General features: G+C 35.5%; 1 protein-coding gene across 2 annotated transcripts; it reads left to right on the top strand.

Moving 5' to 3' along the window:
- The first annotated feature begins 4,437 nt into the window (after positions 1–4,437).
- On the top strand, positions 4,438–9,720 carry LOC109061514 (insulin gene enhancer protein isl-1). 2 transcript variants are annotated; one of them, XM_019078638.2, is made up of 6 exons: positions 4,438–4,710; positions 5,224–5,413; positions 6,119–6,378; positions 7,606–7,889; positions 8,222–8,389; positions 8,529–9,720. In XM_019078638.2, exons 1-6 carry the CDS (start codon positions 4,683–4,685, stop codon positions 8,643–8,645), a joined length of 1,047 nt encoding a protein of 348 aa, XP_018934183.1. In that variant the 5' UTR covers positions 4,438–4,682; the 3' UTR covers positions 8,646–9,720. The 2 variants fall into 2 exon arrangements, with proteins under 2 accessions (XP_018934183.1, XP_018934178.1); XM_019078633.2 differs by having other exon boundaries at positions 4,440–4,710; positions 7,603–7,889.
- The last annotated feature ends 4,937 nt before the right edge of the window (positions 9,721–14,657 follow it).

The raw sequence follows: 14,657 nt of genomic DNA, 5'->3' as shown, positions 1-14,657 counted from the left end.
AGGAAAAAAATAATGTCTCATGTGTTTGATTGGATATTGTAAACAAAGCAGTGACCCACTCCAGCCTGTAGCTGTTTGAATTAATTAAACAAACTGATTAGTATCGGCCAAAGATCCTGAACAATCTGATATCCGTATATCTCATCGGCTGAGGATGTTAATTAGAGAAGAAAAGGTCTATAATTTTTCTGTAGTGACACATGAAATATAATAAACAAATAAACAAAAGCCGAAGCTTAAAAATTACACATTGTAGCAAACACAACTTTTGTGATATTTATTGACAAGATTGGTCTGAAAAGGATGGAAATTCAAAACATAAAATCAACCATTCAATGAAAAAAGAAAGAAAGATTAATTACACACAAAATTTATATTTTTAAAATTCAGTTTGATGCTGATGCATGTTTCCAGCGTATTTGTTAGATCTTATCGTATCCATTTATAGTATAATTATTTTAATAATCAAAATAGAAAACATAATGTTCCAATACAAACCAATTCAACATGTTTCTGAAAAGGTGCATGATCCAGCAGCTGTCTTTATGGTGTACCTCTGAAAAATTCCATAAATGGAAAGAAAATGTGATCCGAAAACACTGGATACGGCACCTAACAATGACAAAATCACTGATGTCTCTGTCATTGAGAGGAGGCAGAAGCCTCTCTGTGATTTTCCAGCTGAAATATGTGTGTTTTTAGTTACTCAGAACATGCTAAACTGTAATCATAAGGAGTCATTTTTAAAGGCGGAGAAAATCTAGTGTGGACACATGCACACACCAGAACACAAACACAGTTGCTTAGTCTGAAGAGATGACAGCTAGAAAAGAAAGCATTAGGTCTAAAGAAATGATGACACACGCACATACACACACACGCTTGGACATACACGCGCAAAGTAGCTGAAACGCTGCTCGTGCCATTCATCTCTAAGGACTCCTGCTGAGCTGTAAGAACTGGCTACTGTGGCTGAGGGAGACTTCTGCATCGAATCTAACAACCTAAATTTACAAGCACATTGTGATTTCTACTCCTGAGAGAGCACACGCCGCTGCGGTCTTTGAGAACAAAACACTGCAACCATGTAAACAATTTATTAAAGAAATATAACTGGTACATATAGTCAGGCCACACATAGACATATACAGGCACATTTCCAAGTGAAAACATGTATCCAAGGTCTTCAGTCTGTGAGGTCAAGAGGTTGCTCAAAGCAACATATCACAAAATAGATTTGCTTCTTCTCTATCTTTCTCTCTCCTTACCGATGGAACTAATGCATGCTATTGAACTGAATGAGATTACATAAACCGTACTTTGTCAATAGCACACATCCTTCAGGTTGTGCTCTATCCTCCATTACCTCTCAGAGATATTTCCAAATTCGGGCCAGACTGGTGAAGGTGATCAATGAAACCAGAGGTTAATGAGAGGTCAGGATGAGGGACATACTTTTATTCAGACACCATAAAACAGGATACTAGGAACCTGAATAATTATACTTAGCTCTAACATTATCATAATTAATCTTATCTCAACATTATTAGCTTACTTATAAACTTAAAGAGAAATTATATGAAGGTTAAGGCTGTATTGTTAATGTACGTGTGTGTGTGTGTGTGTGTGTGTGTGTGTGTGTGTGTGTGTGTGTGTGTGTCTTGTTTCCTTGTTTTGCTTGTCTCCGAGCATTTATCCAGTGATTATCATACAGTAAGGATTGCAGGTTCTCTTGTTAAGAGTATAACACAGAGTAAGATGACTATTTTAATCCTAAAAGAAAACACTCATTGTTCTGAGTTAAGTAATGGACCTTCAAAGGATTTACATCTGCAAGTAAAGTTTTCATATTATGATCTAAGACATTACATTGTTGAGTTTTAAGTCCTATAATCATTTCATCTGAGCATTTTTTTTTATAAAATAAAACTGATCATGGGATGAGACTATTTTGTGTTTATGCATTTGAAATATGACGAAAACAGCATATCCCAGTAAAAAGTGATTAACAAAACATGAACCATGCTACGAAAACAGCATATCCCAGTAAAAAGGTTTCACAAAGGTTAGACAAATGTTAACAAAACATGAACCATGCTTTCAGTGATGCAGCTTTAAAAAAAATGTGTGAATTGTGTGAATAAAGTGAAAGATTAAATATTTCTTAAGAGAATAAAATTATTATCATGTTCTTACTGACATGATGAATCCATTGTCCCTCTCTTAAAATAACTGAACATAAGGGTGGAAAAAATTCCAATATTTATATACACACATACATACAAGCCTTTGTAAAATGTTCAGCGTGGTGGAAATCTTTCTATTCTAGAATCATTTCTACTGCCAAACAAGTGGGGGTGAAAACCATTTTAAAAAATGATGGTGGTGGTCATTACTGTTGATGAAGCATAGGCCATCTGCACACCACAGTTTGTAGCAAAATACTAAAATTCTTGCATATCGAAAATGTTTAATTATTAATATTATGATTGGATGTTGCTGAAGAATATACCTTCACAATCTATTTTATTCCCTTGTTAACTAATTTCTTTGATGCACCGATTTGAATTGAATACACAGTGCATATCAGGCTTCATTCCCTCCAAATATCTCTTTAGTATCCTGCTGGATTTCAAAACAATGTTTTATGGCTTTAATGAATGATGATCACATTGTATTGAACACCCATACAAATTCACCTACTAAAGTGTCTATCTATCATCCATCACTATTAAACACACACACACACACACACACACACACACACACACACACACACACACACACACACACACACACTTTAGTATCATCATGTTTCATATAACATATGTATGATGTATTTGTAGATGTTCTTTGACATAGCTGAACTATAAATGCTAAAAAGTGATCAAAAAGTGAAGTAAAACATGCTTGTGGTTTAAAAATATGTCAGCATTGTTATTACCAAAGACCACAGTGCAAATGCTGTTCCCCAAATAACTGTAATTTAGCGTTAAATTTTGTGTAACTGTGATCTTACATCTGAGAATCTGAGAAACACAAGACAGAAACTATTTGGATAATTTTAGCAGAAACAACGCCTAATTTGAAATATTTTTTATTTTTATTTTTTAATTCTCAAATATTTAATAATCACCGGTCATTAACGTGTTATTGAACATTTGAGCAGAATAAAGTGTTAATGCAATCTCTCGCCCATGTTTCCATATGTCTTTGTTTGGTGGTTGTGCTTTGGGTCGTGTTGCTAACACAAGAGGGCGTGTTTGTGTCTGCTATAGGACAGTGATGCTCTGCTGCCTGCATCCCTGCTGGCATATTTCGGCCACATGTTTTGTCTTGTCCCTCACTGTCAATGGGAGACTTACAAATTCGTTAAAATGTACCCTACTTTAAATTAATTCATTGTCAATTTAAAAGACATCTATTGAGAATAAGTTTTTGTTTTTAAAAACAAATCACCAAATAGTGTTGAAATACAATGACTCTCAAATGTTTTGTATAGAATAAACACAGTACAAATAAACAATTATAAAATTCCACACGCATTTCCTATTTATCAGTAAAATTTGTCCTGTCGTTGTAAAAGTTTGGTAACTCTGTGCTACGCTCTGCCTGGTTGTTCAACCATTCCATCCCTTATATTGAGCTTATATTACCACGTGCCTCGCGCAGTTTAAAACGGTCATTATATGCAATTATGTGCTGTAATTTCGTTTTAGTTTGAATAGCGACAACCCTGAAATGTGCCATCGATTTCAATCGTGTTATGCACCCCTGTGTGCAACTGCCTAAATAATGATTTGAGCCTTTCCCTCTGAAAATCTGTAGCTGGTCGAGGGAGATTCACTTCACATGACCATCAGTCCAAACAGAGATTTTTATTTATTTATTTATTTATTTATTTATTTATTTTTACCTCTTATAAAGCAAGAATTATCATAACAGCTTGATAAAAAATATCCTACAACAAATTTCATTTGCTCGATTGTTTATAATATTTCATTTTCGTATATATTACTGAAATAATAGCCTATTATAATTGTGTTATTTTAAAACGGGTTTAAACATGCTAGAATATCATGACTTAAACAGCATCAAACCGACATATTTTTCCCTTCTCAAATTTGAAACCGATTCTTTTAAAACAAACATTAAAGCGTAGATATTAAATTAACAATAATATAGAAAATGTTGTGATGCTGTTTAATTATTATTGTTGTTGTTGTTATTATTATTATCATTATTAACATATTTCTCTATTTAATTCGAAGCTGCGGTAATTAGGGGGGAAAATGTATGAATGAAGCAAGAAAAGTAGGCTAAACGCAACAACTCGTATGCATGGGCTCCGAGCAGCTGGTCTTCTTTCCATAACCAATCAGCTTCTCATAAAGGTGACGTACGAGTGTCCTACGTCAGACCAATAGAGAGAGAAGAGCTGAAGCCGACGGAGTTTGAGAGAGGGAGAGAGAGATAGGGACAAGAGTGGCCCATCAATACTGTGACCAAGCACAGGAGCTCAACACACACCCCTAACTTTAATCGCAAGCATCTCGATTCCGGGAAGTCCTGCAACACCTCGAACCCTCGGCCACTTTCCCAACCTCTCAGATCAAAACACGGGCACTAAGGGCCTTTTGTCCGGTTTTAAAGTGGACCTAACACCGCCTTACATTATTGACATGGGAGACATGGGGGATCCACCAAAAAGTAAGTTATACTTTAATGTCTTATATGTGTCAAATGACACTAACTGCTAAAATTGGCGATTTCTGTTGAACCACGCCTGTATGCCGATCGTTTTATTTTGACTTCAGTACTTTGTTTCGCGCTGTGCAAAAGTTAAAAAGTTCTGAAAATATCGTCACAAGCGTTGTTATAGGAGCTGATACCGGTCTTCCTCACTTTAAATCACTACAAATAGGGCCTATTTCTAACCATTTATTATTTGTAAATGTATTATTATTATTATTATTATTATTAGGCTATATGAATAATAATAATTAAGCTATATGTCGATACTAATTCTATTCCAGTCATTTTTCAGTTATACATCGTTATCATCCGCATCCATTATTGTTTTAAACATGTCGTGTGTTTAATCCTACATAAGAGCTTTTTTATAAAATTGGGAAATTAGGCCTAGGCAACTGTTATAATTAAATAAAAAATATATATATATTTACAGATTTTGAATTTTCCAATGCTTTCTCTTTCAATCAGAAAAGCGTCTAATCTCGTTGTGTGTCGGCTGTGGAAATCAAATCCATGATCAGTATATTCTGCGAGTGTCCCCGGACCTGGAGTGGCACGCGGCGTGTTTGAAATGTGCAGAATGTAACCAGTATCTGGACGAGTCCTGTACGTGTTTTGTGAGAGACGGAAAAACTTACTGTAAACGGGACTACATCAGGTAACGCAGATCAATTAGGTCATGTTTTAGTTTTCGAGTGTGGATGACTGAATGACAGTAACCTCTCATTATTCACTGCTGCATTACGGCAGCATGCTGTCATTCATTCATTCCTTTTTTTTTTTTTTTTTGTACTGGACAGCACCTATATGCTAATCTCCTGTCTTAAATGAGTCTGCAGCGCAATTACTCGACAATTATTGTGGAGCTTTGTTCATAGCGTAGGCTAGGCATTGCTGCATGTAGCAAATTTCATCGCAATATTGAATTGACATTTTTGACAGTAATGTAGCATTATTTTAAGAGGACACGTTTGTGTGGGAGACAAACACCATGGTGTAAAAATAATATACACAATGCGTTAAAGAGAATTATTATTATTATTGCTGTTATATAGGCTAATAATAATAATAATAATAATAATAATAATAATAATAATAATAATAATAAAGCTAACGAATTTTGATAATTACTAAGTCGGTTAATGATTTAGTAAATAAATGTTATTATGGTTGTCTTTAAATATATTTTATTTTAACATGGCATTTGTTGTTCTTACAATTATGTGCATTTAATTTCGTTTATAGCCTACCATATATTCAATATTTTTTGTTTTGCTAACTTATCCAGTAGCTGTTAAATCTGTTATTAGCTATGGATTTTTTTTTTTTTTTTACAAATTATAATGTACTTTTGGTGTTTCAGGTTATACGGGATCAAATGTGCTAAATGCAACATTGGTTTCAGCAAGAATGACTTCGTGATGAGAGCACGCTCGAAGGTTTATCATATTGAGTGCTTCAGATGTGTGGCTTGTAGTCGGCAGCTCATCCCAGGAGATGAGTTCGCTCTGCGGGAAGACGGGCTCTTCTGCAGGGCCGACCATGACGTGGTGGAGCGGGCAACAATGGGTGCTGGTGACCCATTAAGCCCATTACATCCGGCGAGACCTTTACAAATGGCAGGTAGGCATTCTACTTCGACTTACAAAGCGTTGTTTGCTTAAGGACTCGGGGATTATTTGTCTTAGGGAATTTCAATAAACACAGAGCTCTTCTGAACATTTTGATTTTTTTAACCCGTGTTCGAGATAAGAAAAAAAGAGCTTTATGATGACATTATACATGACGAGTTTGAGACGTATGATGAATAAATGCTGTGTCATATCAAGGCGTGAATGTTAATTTCTAGCAACCACACGTTTGGGTTGCTTTAACAGCATAACTCGTTTTATTTGTCCTGTTTGTCTGTTATTGAATTCAGCTATTCATGCATGAAATAGATATTCTCTGCTGATTAGAGGCCAACCACGCGACAATGTCAGCTTGTACATGTACTTGATAAAGAAATGAGATCCTTTGACAAATAAATACAAAGAAAATTGAACTTAATCTTAAATATTTATATATTATAATAGAAATATGCGATACATGTATTTATATGTGCGTAATAACGTAAAAATCATTAATGATATACATAAATAAATATAAAATAATCCTGAAAGTGCTTAAGAGTGTTTAACTTAGTACTGCTATTCTGCATTCAATACATTAAGGCATCTAATTTTCTCATAACATAATAAACACAATAATATAAATCTTTACAAAATCAGTTGTTAATGCGATTTAATAATAAACAGCTGCTTTTAAGTATTGTCATAGGCAACACACCGCTCGCACCTTATTATTTAAAATTCAGAGCTATGCACAGATTGCTTTAATTAATTGTCGTAAACCTATCTGGGTCATACTCGCCATCCAAATTTACTGCATCCAGCAGGAACGTATAATTGCCAGAAAAGGGACTGCAACCATGGCTGCATTTCAAGTTTATTAAAAGAATATTCGCATCACCATAGTACAGAATTAAGAATTTCGCCTCTGAGGGAGCAGATTTCCATGGAAAGAAATGACTAAAGAATAGCCTATATTTTTACACTTATTTCGAGATTTCCTCTCGACCTCGGAAACAACACTCCGTCCTCACGAGTGATTATTTGTAATATATTATTTATGATTGCTGTTATTATTATTTAATATTAAGTACCTCCACCCTAGGTGGGCCTTAGCCACCTCCGACTTGTCCATTTAAATTACGTGACAGTTTATTTTAGTATTCACGCATTCAGGACCTTATATAATATTTCTTTGCATTTAACAATTTTTTTTTCTTTTTCGTTTTTCTTGCAGCAGAGCCCATTTCAGCACGTCAGCCTGTGCTTCGACCTCATGTGCACAAGCAACCTGAGAAAACAACCCGCGTCCGGACAGTCCTCAACGAAAAACAGCTCCATACCTTGAGGACTTGTTACAATGCCAACCCTCGACCTGACGCCCTCATGAAAGAGCAGCTCGTTGAAATGACGGGTCTCAGCCCGAGAGTCATCAGGGTTTGGTTTCAAAACAAGCGCTGCAAGGACAAAAAAAGGAGCATACTGATGAAACAACTCCAGCAGCAGCAACCCAACGACAAAACGGTAAGCTTCAGTAGATGAACCAAAAAATATTCAACTCCGTATTGCGTAGTCATACACTTCACGCGGTTCCACTGTACTGTGTGTTGGGGTAGGCCTACTATAAAAAATGCGTTTCCAATATTTTAAAGCACTTTCTAAATATTAAGTTTGAATGTATAGGCTATTCAGAGCTTAAAAATATATTATCTTAAAATAACCATGGCGATTTCAGTTATGGTCTCATTCAGAACATCCTAATTCTTGGATCGTAAGACCTGAGATGGGCAGTTTCTGTAATGCGGCCACTGAACTCTAAATATGACTGCAAATAAATGATTCGTGGTCATTTGCAGAACATCCAGGGGATGACGGGGACTCCAATGGTGGCGACCAGTCCAGAGAGACACGACGGTGGTTTGCAGGCAAACCAAGTGGAGGTGCAGAGTTACCAACCGCCTTGGAAAGTCCTGAGTGACTTCGCACTGCAGAGTGACATCGACCAACCTGCTTTCCAGCAACTGGTGAGTGCGCACAGCTGTGCGTAAAGACATAATACCAGTAACAGTACTAAAAACACCGCAATAGTCTACTATTATTAATAATTATATAATTAATAATACAAATTTAAAATAGTAATAACATACATTGTGCATGTTTTAGGTGAATTTTTCCGAAGGAGGGCCAGGCTCGAACTCCACGGGGAGCGAGGTCGCCTCAATGTCCTCGCAACTGCCTGATACACCAAACAGCATGGTACCGAGTCCTATAGAGGCCTAGGCGAGTGGATTATCTCCTGCACCAGAAGTTTGGAAAAGGACGTGTCCGGGAACCAATCTCAGAGAGCGGCTCGTGAAGTTTCTTCCACCCCTATTTCATTTAGGGCCGCTCCTGAATAAAAACTCATCCTCCAGCTGCACGAGGCCTCTATATCGAAACAACCCTTGGTTGTATTTATACACTGTGATGACAATCATGGGATTTAAACACACTCCAACGAGCAAGTCCAACGAGTGTTGCGAAAAGACCATTTAAAGTTACAGACTCCAGCGAGAGTGACCCAGCCGGCGCACTTATTCACACACCGAACCTGACATGATGACTGCAGTGCTCCGCGGCCGAGTGGACCTGGTCGGCTACACTTTCGCCAAATACTCCTCCACATTTATTTATTTATTTATTTATTTTCACTTTTAACGACAAATCATTGGACCTTTACGGATACAAGACGCAAGAGAACTTAATCCAATTTACATTCATATAGCCCACTTTTGTGCGCAACGTGAGTAGCCTATGAAACCATGACTGTTTATTCAGTTTCTAGAAAAAGATCGAAATTGGACTAGTTCACAAAAAGAGGGTATGGCAGCCGAGGTCTACTGCGATTACAGTTTTGTCATATGGTCTCTTTTCAAACATCAAGCCCAAGTACTAAAGCATTGCAACAAGGTATACCTCTATTTTGCCACAAGCTTTGTGGGAATTTCATGTGTTCGTGTCCGTCCAAGAACTTTTTTTGTTTGTTTGTTTTCCAAAGATATGTATAGGTTTAAGTTAAGTTAATATGACTGATTCGCTCTGGAGGTTACGTTTTGTTCCTGTATTACAAAATATTTTATTATTTATTGTCGAAAGACATGCCACTTTTGTGTACTTTTACTTGCTGTAGAAGTAAAAAGGAGGAAAAGAATATTGTCGACTCCGAATGATCTATCACAATCGACGTGTCCTGTCGTTTGATCAAAGACTGATGTAAGAACAACGCCATATGTAGAGTTATCTTCAGGAATATTTGATCAATAAAAAAATGACGTGTACTGTAAGTAACCGGCCGGACACGTTGGGCTTTCTTAAATGTGACCATTTTTGTAGCCTATATGTTTCTCGCATGGCAATTTGAGTTTTGGTCGTTATATATTACACAAACAGAAGAAGATTAGGCAAGAGAAAAAAAAACAGGTCTCGTTTGATCACATAATGTGGTTAATGGCACTGCAGGCCAAAGCCCCCTTAAAGGGACAGGTCACCCAAAAATGACAATTCCATCATTAACATATTTACTTTCTATATACTACGAAATTATTAATAATATATTCAAAGACCACTGTGTGATTGAGAAAGAGGATAAAATCAAGAATTTCAAAATTACTTATATGCGCATTTGACCTGCAGTGAGCTTGCTACAAACAGTTAAGTAACAGAATTAAACCTCAATATCAAACTCTCCAGACTTTCAAAATATCATGTCAGGTGCTGGTACAATGACCTTGACTATTCCTCTTTACATGACTGATCACTAAGGGCATTATTCTCCTCAGCTTTCATGCTTCCTTTGTGCAAACAGTTGCTGCAAATTGAGATCATTTAGATACTCATCATGAATATAGTATACCTATTCAATACTATAAATTACCTTTGAATTAGAACTCTCTGATTATTGTATGCTGCACCTACCACAAAAAATATATTTATTTAAAGGTAAAAACACAGTAAAAACAGTGGGTAAATAATATTAGTTTTTGCATTTTCTCTTTGCATTCTAATTAAAAGTAAATTAAGGCAAACTGAATTAAACTGAATTTAGAACAAAAAGTACAAGACTATGACAACATGTCAACATCACATTATGAATTACTGAAGACATAGCAATATACCAGTCACGAGATGTAGGACACAATTAAACTGCAAAGCTTTACTCTTTTATTAATGTTGAAAGTTCTTAATATTATACGTCACTTTACAAAAGTTGTTTTCCCATGTCAAGCAAGCAAACTGTTTTTATTGTACTAGTGGTTCCAGTGACTAAAACTGATGTATAGATTTAATTCAGGCTTCATACAGATCAGAAATCAAGAATTTTGTCTGCTACTAAATTTAAAACAAATGTATATATATATATATATATATATATATATATATATATATATATATATATATATATATATATATATATATATATATATATACAGTATATACTGTGGCTCAATGCACATTTGGATTCATTGAGTCACATGTTGGTGAATTTGCTGTGAATATGTCCATGACTGAAGAACAACACTTGCAAGCAAATATGAAACAGTAATATTTAGCAAAAACAAAACATAAAAGAACCCACATTTGTAACGTGTCACTGTTTAGGTCATTAGTTGAGCAACGCATTGAGTGGCATCGAACTTCTATGAAGTAGGGATCCCCTGTTTAAAATGTCAGCTCTTTTCTCTAGTCCTCTACAGCCAAAAGAAGGGCGCTGGGTAGTACAAAACCTCCTGATAGAATAGTTCCCAAAGCTGGTCGAGCCTCCCGGACTGCATTCAACTTGCTGACTTACCGGAACAAAAGCAGCACTGTACCTGGAAGAGGCTCCATGGAACAATCACAGTCTCCTGGATGAGACCCGATTGCATTGTGAACTGGGCAAGCAATCCCTCCCCAAGGTCCAAAGCCTGACCACAGAGTCACAACACCAGGGAGGCTGGTGAGCTCAACCCACAATTGTTCAGCAGTGGCAACCAATGGCAGATGGTTGACGGAACTTTACTGTGCATCTGTAATTTTATGAGAATATTACAATATATTTAGAAGAACGAGACTTACTTGTAACATTGAAGAGAACAGAAAAGGGAAATTCATTTACTGTACTCACCCTCATGTCATTCCAAACCTGTATTACTTTCTTTCTTTTACGAAAAAGGAAGATATTTTGAAGAACATGGGTATAAACAACACTGGACCTCAATGACATTCATTTAAAAAGAAAAAAGAAAAAAAATACACTTTTCAAAAAATCTTTTTTTTGTGTGTGTTTTACAGAGTCATGTAAATGATGACAGAATTCAGAATTTTACTTTTTGGGTAAACTATCCTTTTAACTATTTTAATGATTTTATGTGTGAAATCATGTACAAGATCAGACTTGTGCTACTTGGCAACAGTATTTTAAACATTTACAATTCCATATTAGAAAAGTTTCAGAGATTATAACATTTATGAATAAATATTCCTAACCTGAAACAACAGATTGATAAATTGAATGAACCTTTGACCAATCTTTTCAAGAACAGCACCACTGACTTGCTTTAGACAGCAACTGAGTTTGTGCTTAAAGTGACACTCCACCCAAAAATGCAAATTCTGTTATCATTTACTGACCCTGTCGTTCCAAACCAGTAAACACCTGTACAAGATATTTTGAAGAATGTTGACAATGTTACCACTGACTTCCACTGTATGGACAATAAAAAAAAAACAAAAAAACAATGAGACTCAAAATATATTTATGTTTAATAGAAGAAAGTTAATCAATACAGTTTTGGAACAAGGGTGAATGAATAATGACAGAATTTGCCTTTTTGGGTGAGCTATCCCTTTATGAGTTTGGATGGACAGAATGCATTTTCAACATCGGCTCTTCTGGAGACTTCCAGAGTCTGTCAGCAGATCTAGAGAGAGAGGTGCTGGTCAAGCCCGATCCACTTTGGAATGTGTCGATGAAGAGGACACTCCAAGTGTTAGTTGTCAGCATAGCACGTGTGAAAAAAGAATGCTAAGAGCTACAGTACGTCGTCCTGTGAGTTGAGCCTTACGGATCCATGGGGGAATCACGCTCAAGGCTGAAAAGAGCACACTCCAACTTCTCAGCTCCAGAAAATCCTGGGTCTCTTCACAACAGCCCCCTGGGCTGACTCTTCATTCTTTTCCAGGGGTCAAAGTGGTCAAAACGGCCTCATTGGGAGTATGATGGCATAAAATGACATTGACTACTGAGAAGGGGACTTGTGGGTGACAAGCTTGGTTTGCATTCTGTGAGAACAGCAAAAGCTTTCATGCCAAGTGTGGTGCATTGTTCATGCAGGGTATTTGGTAATAACAAAATACTTCTGATTAATAGAGTTTACATTTTTGAGCATTCAATATAGCAAGTCAGCTGGCAATATAAACTAAAATAAAACTCACAAACAAATAATTTAGGGAAGACTTAACCGTATAAACCCTTAACCATAAGTCTACTGTATCATTTTTGCTAAGCGAAATTCTAAGGCCTCTAAATTGGCAACGCGATCAAAACTTCTACTACGTGCTTTCTGCCATTTGATGGGCAGTTAAATTATTTTAAGTAAGTAAAAGACCTTTCAGTATAATTCTAAAAACATCCTTCTTCAGGTTGTGGTACATGTTTCTTTTTGCTGTGAAATCTTTAATAATTTTTATAAACTAAATGCAATAGCTTTTATATTTTTGCTGAATAAAACAGGTGTTTTTTCCTTATTCTCCTATAACATAATACATGAGCTAGCAAACCCTGATGCATCAACACACATACACAACTTTTTTGAAAAAAATGTATTTATTTATTAATTTTGATTTTATCTGGAGGCTCAATAAATTGTTCACAAAAAAATCAAATGACTAAACGAAATTTTTGACTATTATTTCATATGTGAGGTTTTACGGGGTTTACAGGGTTAAACAACTTCTGATTAAAGCAAAATACACGTCAGTATGAAACTTTCATAATTAATCCAGCTAAATAACAAATAACATTAATGCTGAAATGAAACATTAATGCTCAAATATACATTACATTTCTCCTACTTCAATTTTCAACTCCACATCTGCTCATGGTATATCAAACTTTATATGGGGATATGATACAAACTAGGAAGTAGGCTTTTTACAATAATACTGGAGGCAGAGGTAAGAGTGAAGACAGGAAAACAATGTAACAAACGTATCAGCAATACAGGTTCCCTGAAGCATTTTTACTAAGACTAAAATAATAAAAGAGTTAGGGAAAGTAGAATTGTCTATCATAGGTCAAGGAGCATGTGATTAATCTAATAATAAGCTTTTTTATGTTCCTGCTTAAACAACTTTACAGGACCCTTGTAATTGTCTTGCCTTGATGGGAAGTCAGATGCTGGATTTACAGTGTGACTAACTGAAAAAAAAAAAAACATGTACCAGGTCACATAAAAATAGAATCAGACTATTTATTTTTGAACAGACAGAAGAAAAATTATATTATATCTTAACACAAATTGGAAAAAATATACAATCTCTACTGTTTTGTATTCTCATAGCATGTCAATACTGATTTTGTGTACTGTATGTGTGTATCAGTGATTGATAGATATTTTTTTATGCATAGCAATAAATTATAATGTGATACAAGTGGTTAAGAAACAAAATATCATTGCTGTTCTTATGTTAGTTGATTATTTTATCACTAATAATAAAATTAATTGTCAAAGGAGGAATAAATATTTAAAAAGCAATGTACTACTACAGTCTATACAGTATATTACATTCATATATATTAATATTATTAGTAAGATACATTAGAATGTGATGACCTAGCAAGTGTCTTATACTCAAATGACAAATCATTAATATGCAAAATCAATTTCATATGAAACTATATATGTATAGTTATCATTTTACACTTCATTTTACTTTATTCTAACCACATATTAGTTCCTGCAGTGTAGAGTAACCATTATACACTTCTTATCAGGAAGGAGATTACACAGACTTACCCTTATAAAAATTAACATGTAACTCTTGTCATGGCAACTCAAGTGCTGATTGAAGCGGGTGACTGGTTAGCTTACGACATGTATTAAATAGCCCACAAGCCACCCTATGATACCATCTTGGAAACCAAGGCAACGCAAATCCGCTCTAGGCATCAACTAAATCATCAAATAGCTGGAAAAAAACACCTGACTCTCCTTTACATCAGTTATCAGACTAAATGACCTGTGTGTGTTTTGTGTCCTACTAATGAATAGA

Source organism: Cyprinus carpio, chromosome A5 (assembly GCF_018340385.1).
Source record: "Cyprinus carpio isolate SPL01 chromosome A5, ASM1834038v1, whole genome shotgun sequence".
Taxonomy (NCBI): Eukaryota; Metazoa; Chordata; class Actinopteri; order Cypriniformes; family Cyprinidae; genus Cyprinus; species Cyprinus carpio.
The sequence above is the reverse complement of the archived record's forward strand: the minus strand, read 5'-3'. Positions and strand labels throughout refer to the sequence as shown.

Coding starts and splice junctions, on each gene's coding strand:
- LOC109061514 (XM_019078633.2), top strand. CDS start 4,683: ATGGGAGACATGGGGGATCCACCAAAAA. Junction 4,711..5,223: donor CATGGGGGATCCACCAAAAA/GTAAGTTATACT, acceptor TCTTTCAATCAG/AAAAGCGTCTAATCTCGTTG. Junction 5,414..6,118: donor TGTAAACGGGACTACATCAG/GTAACGCAGATC, acceptor TTGGTGTTTCAG/GTTATACGGGATCAAATGTG.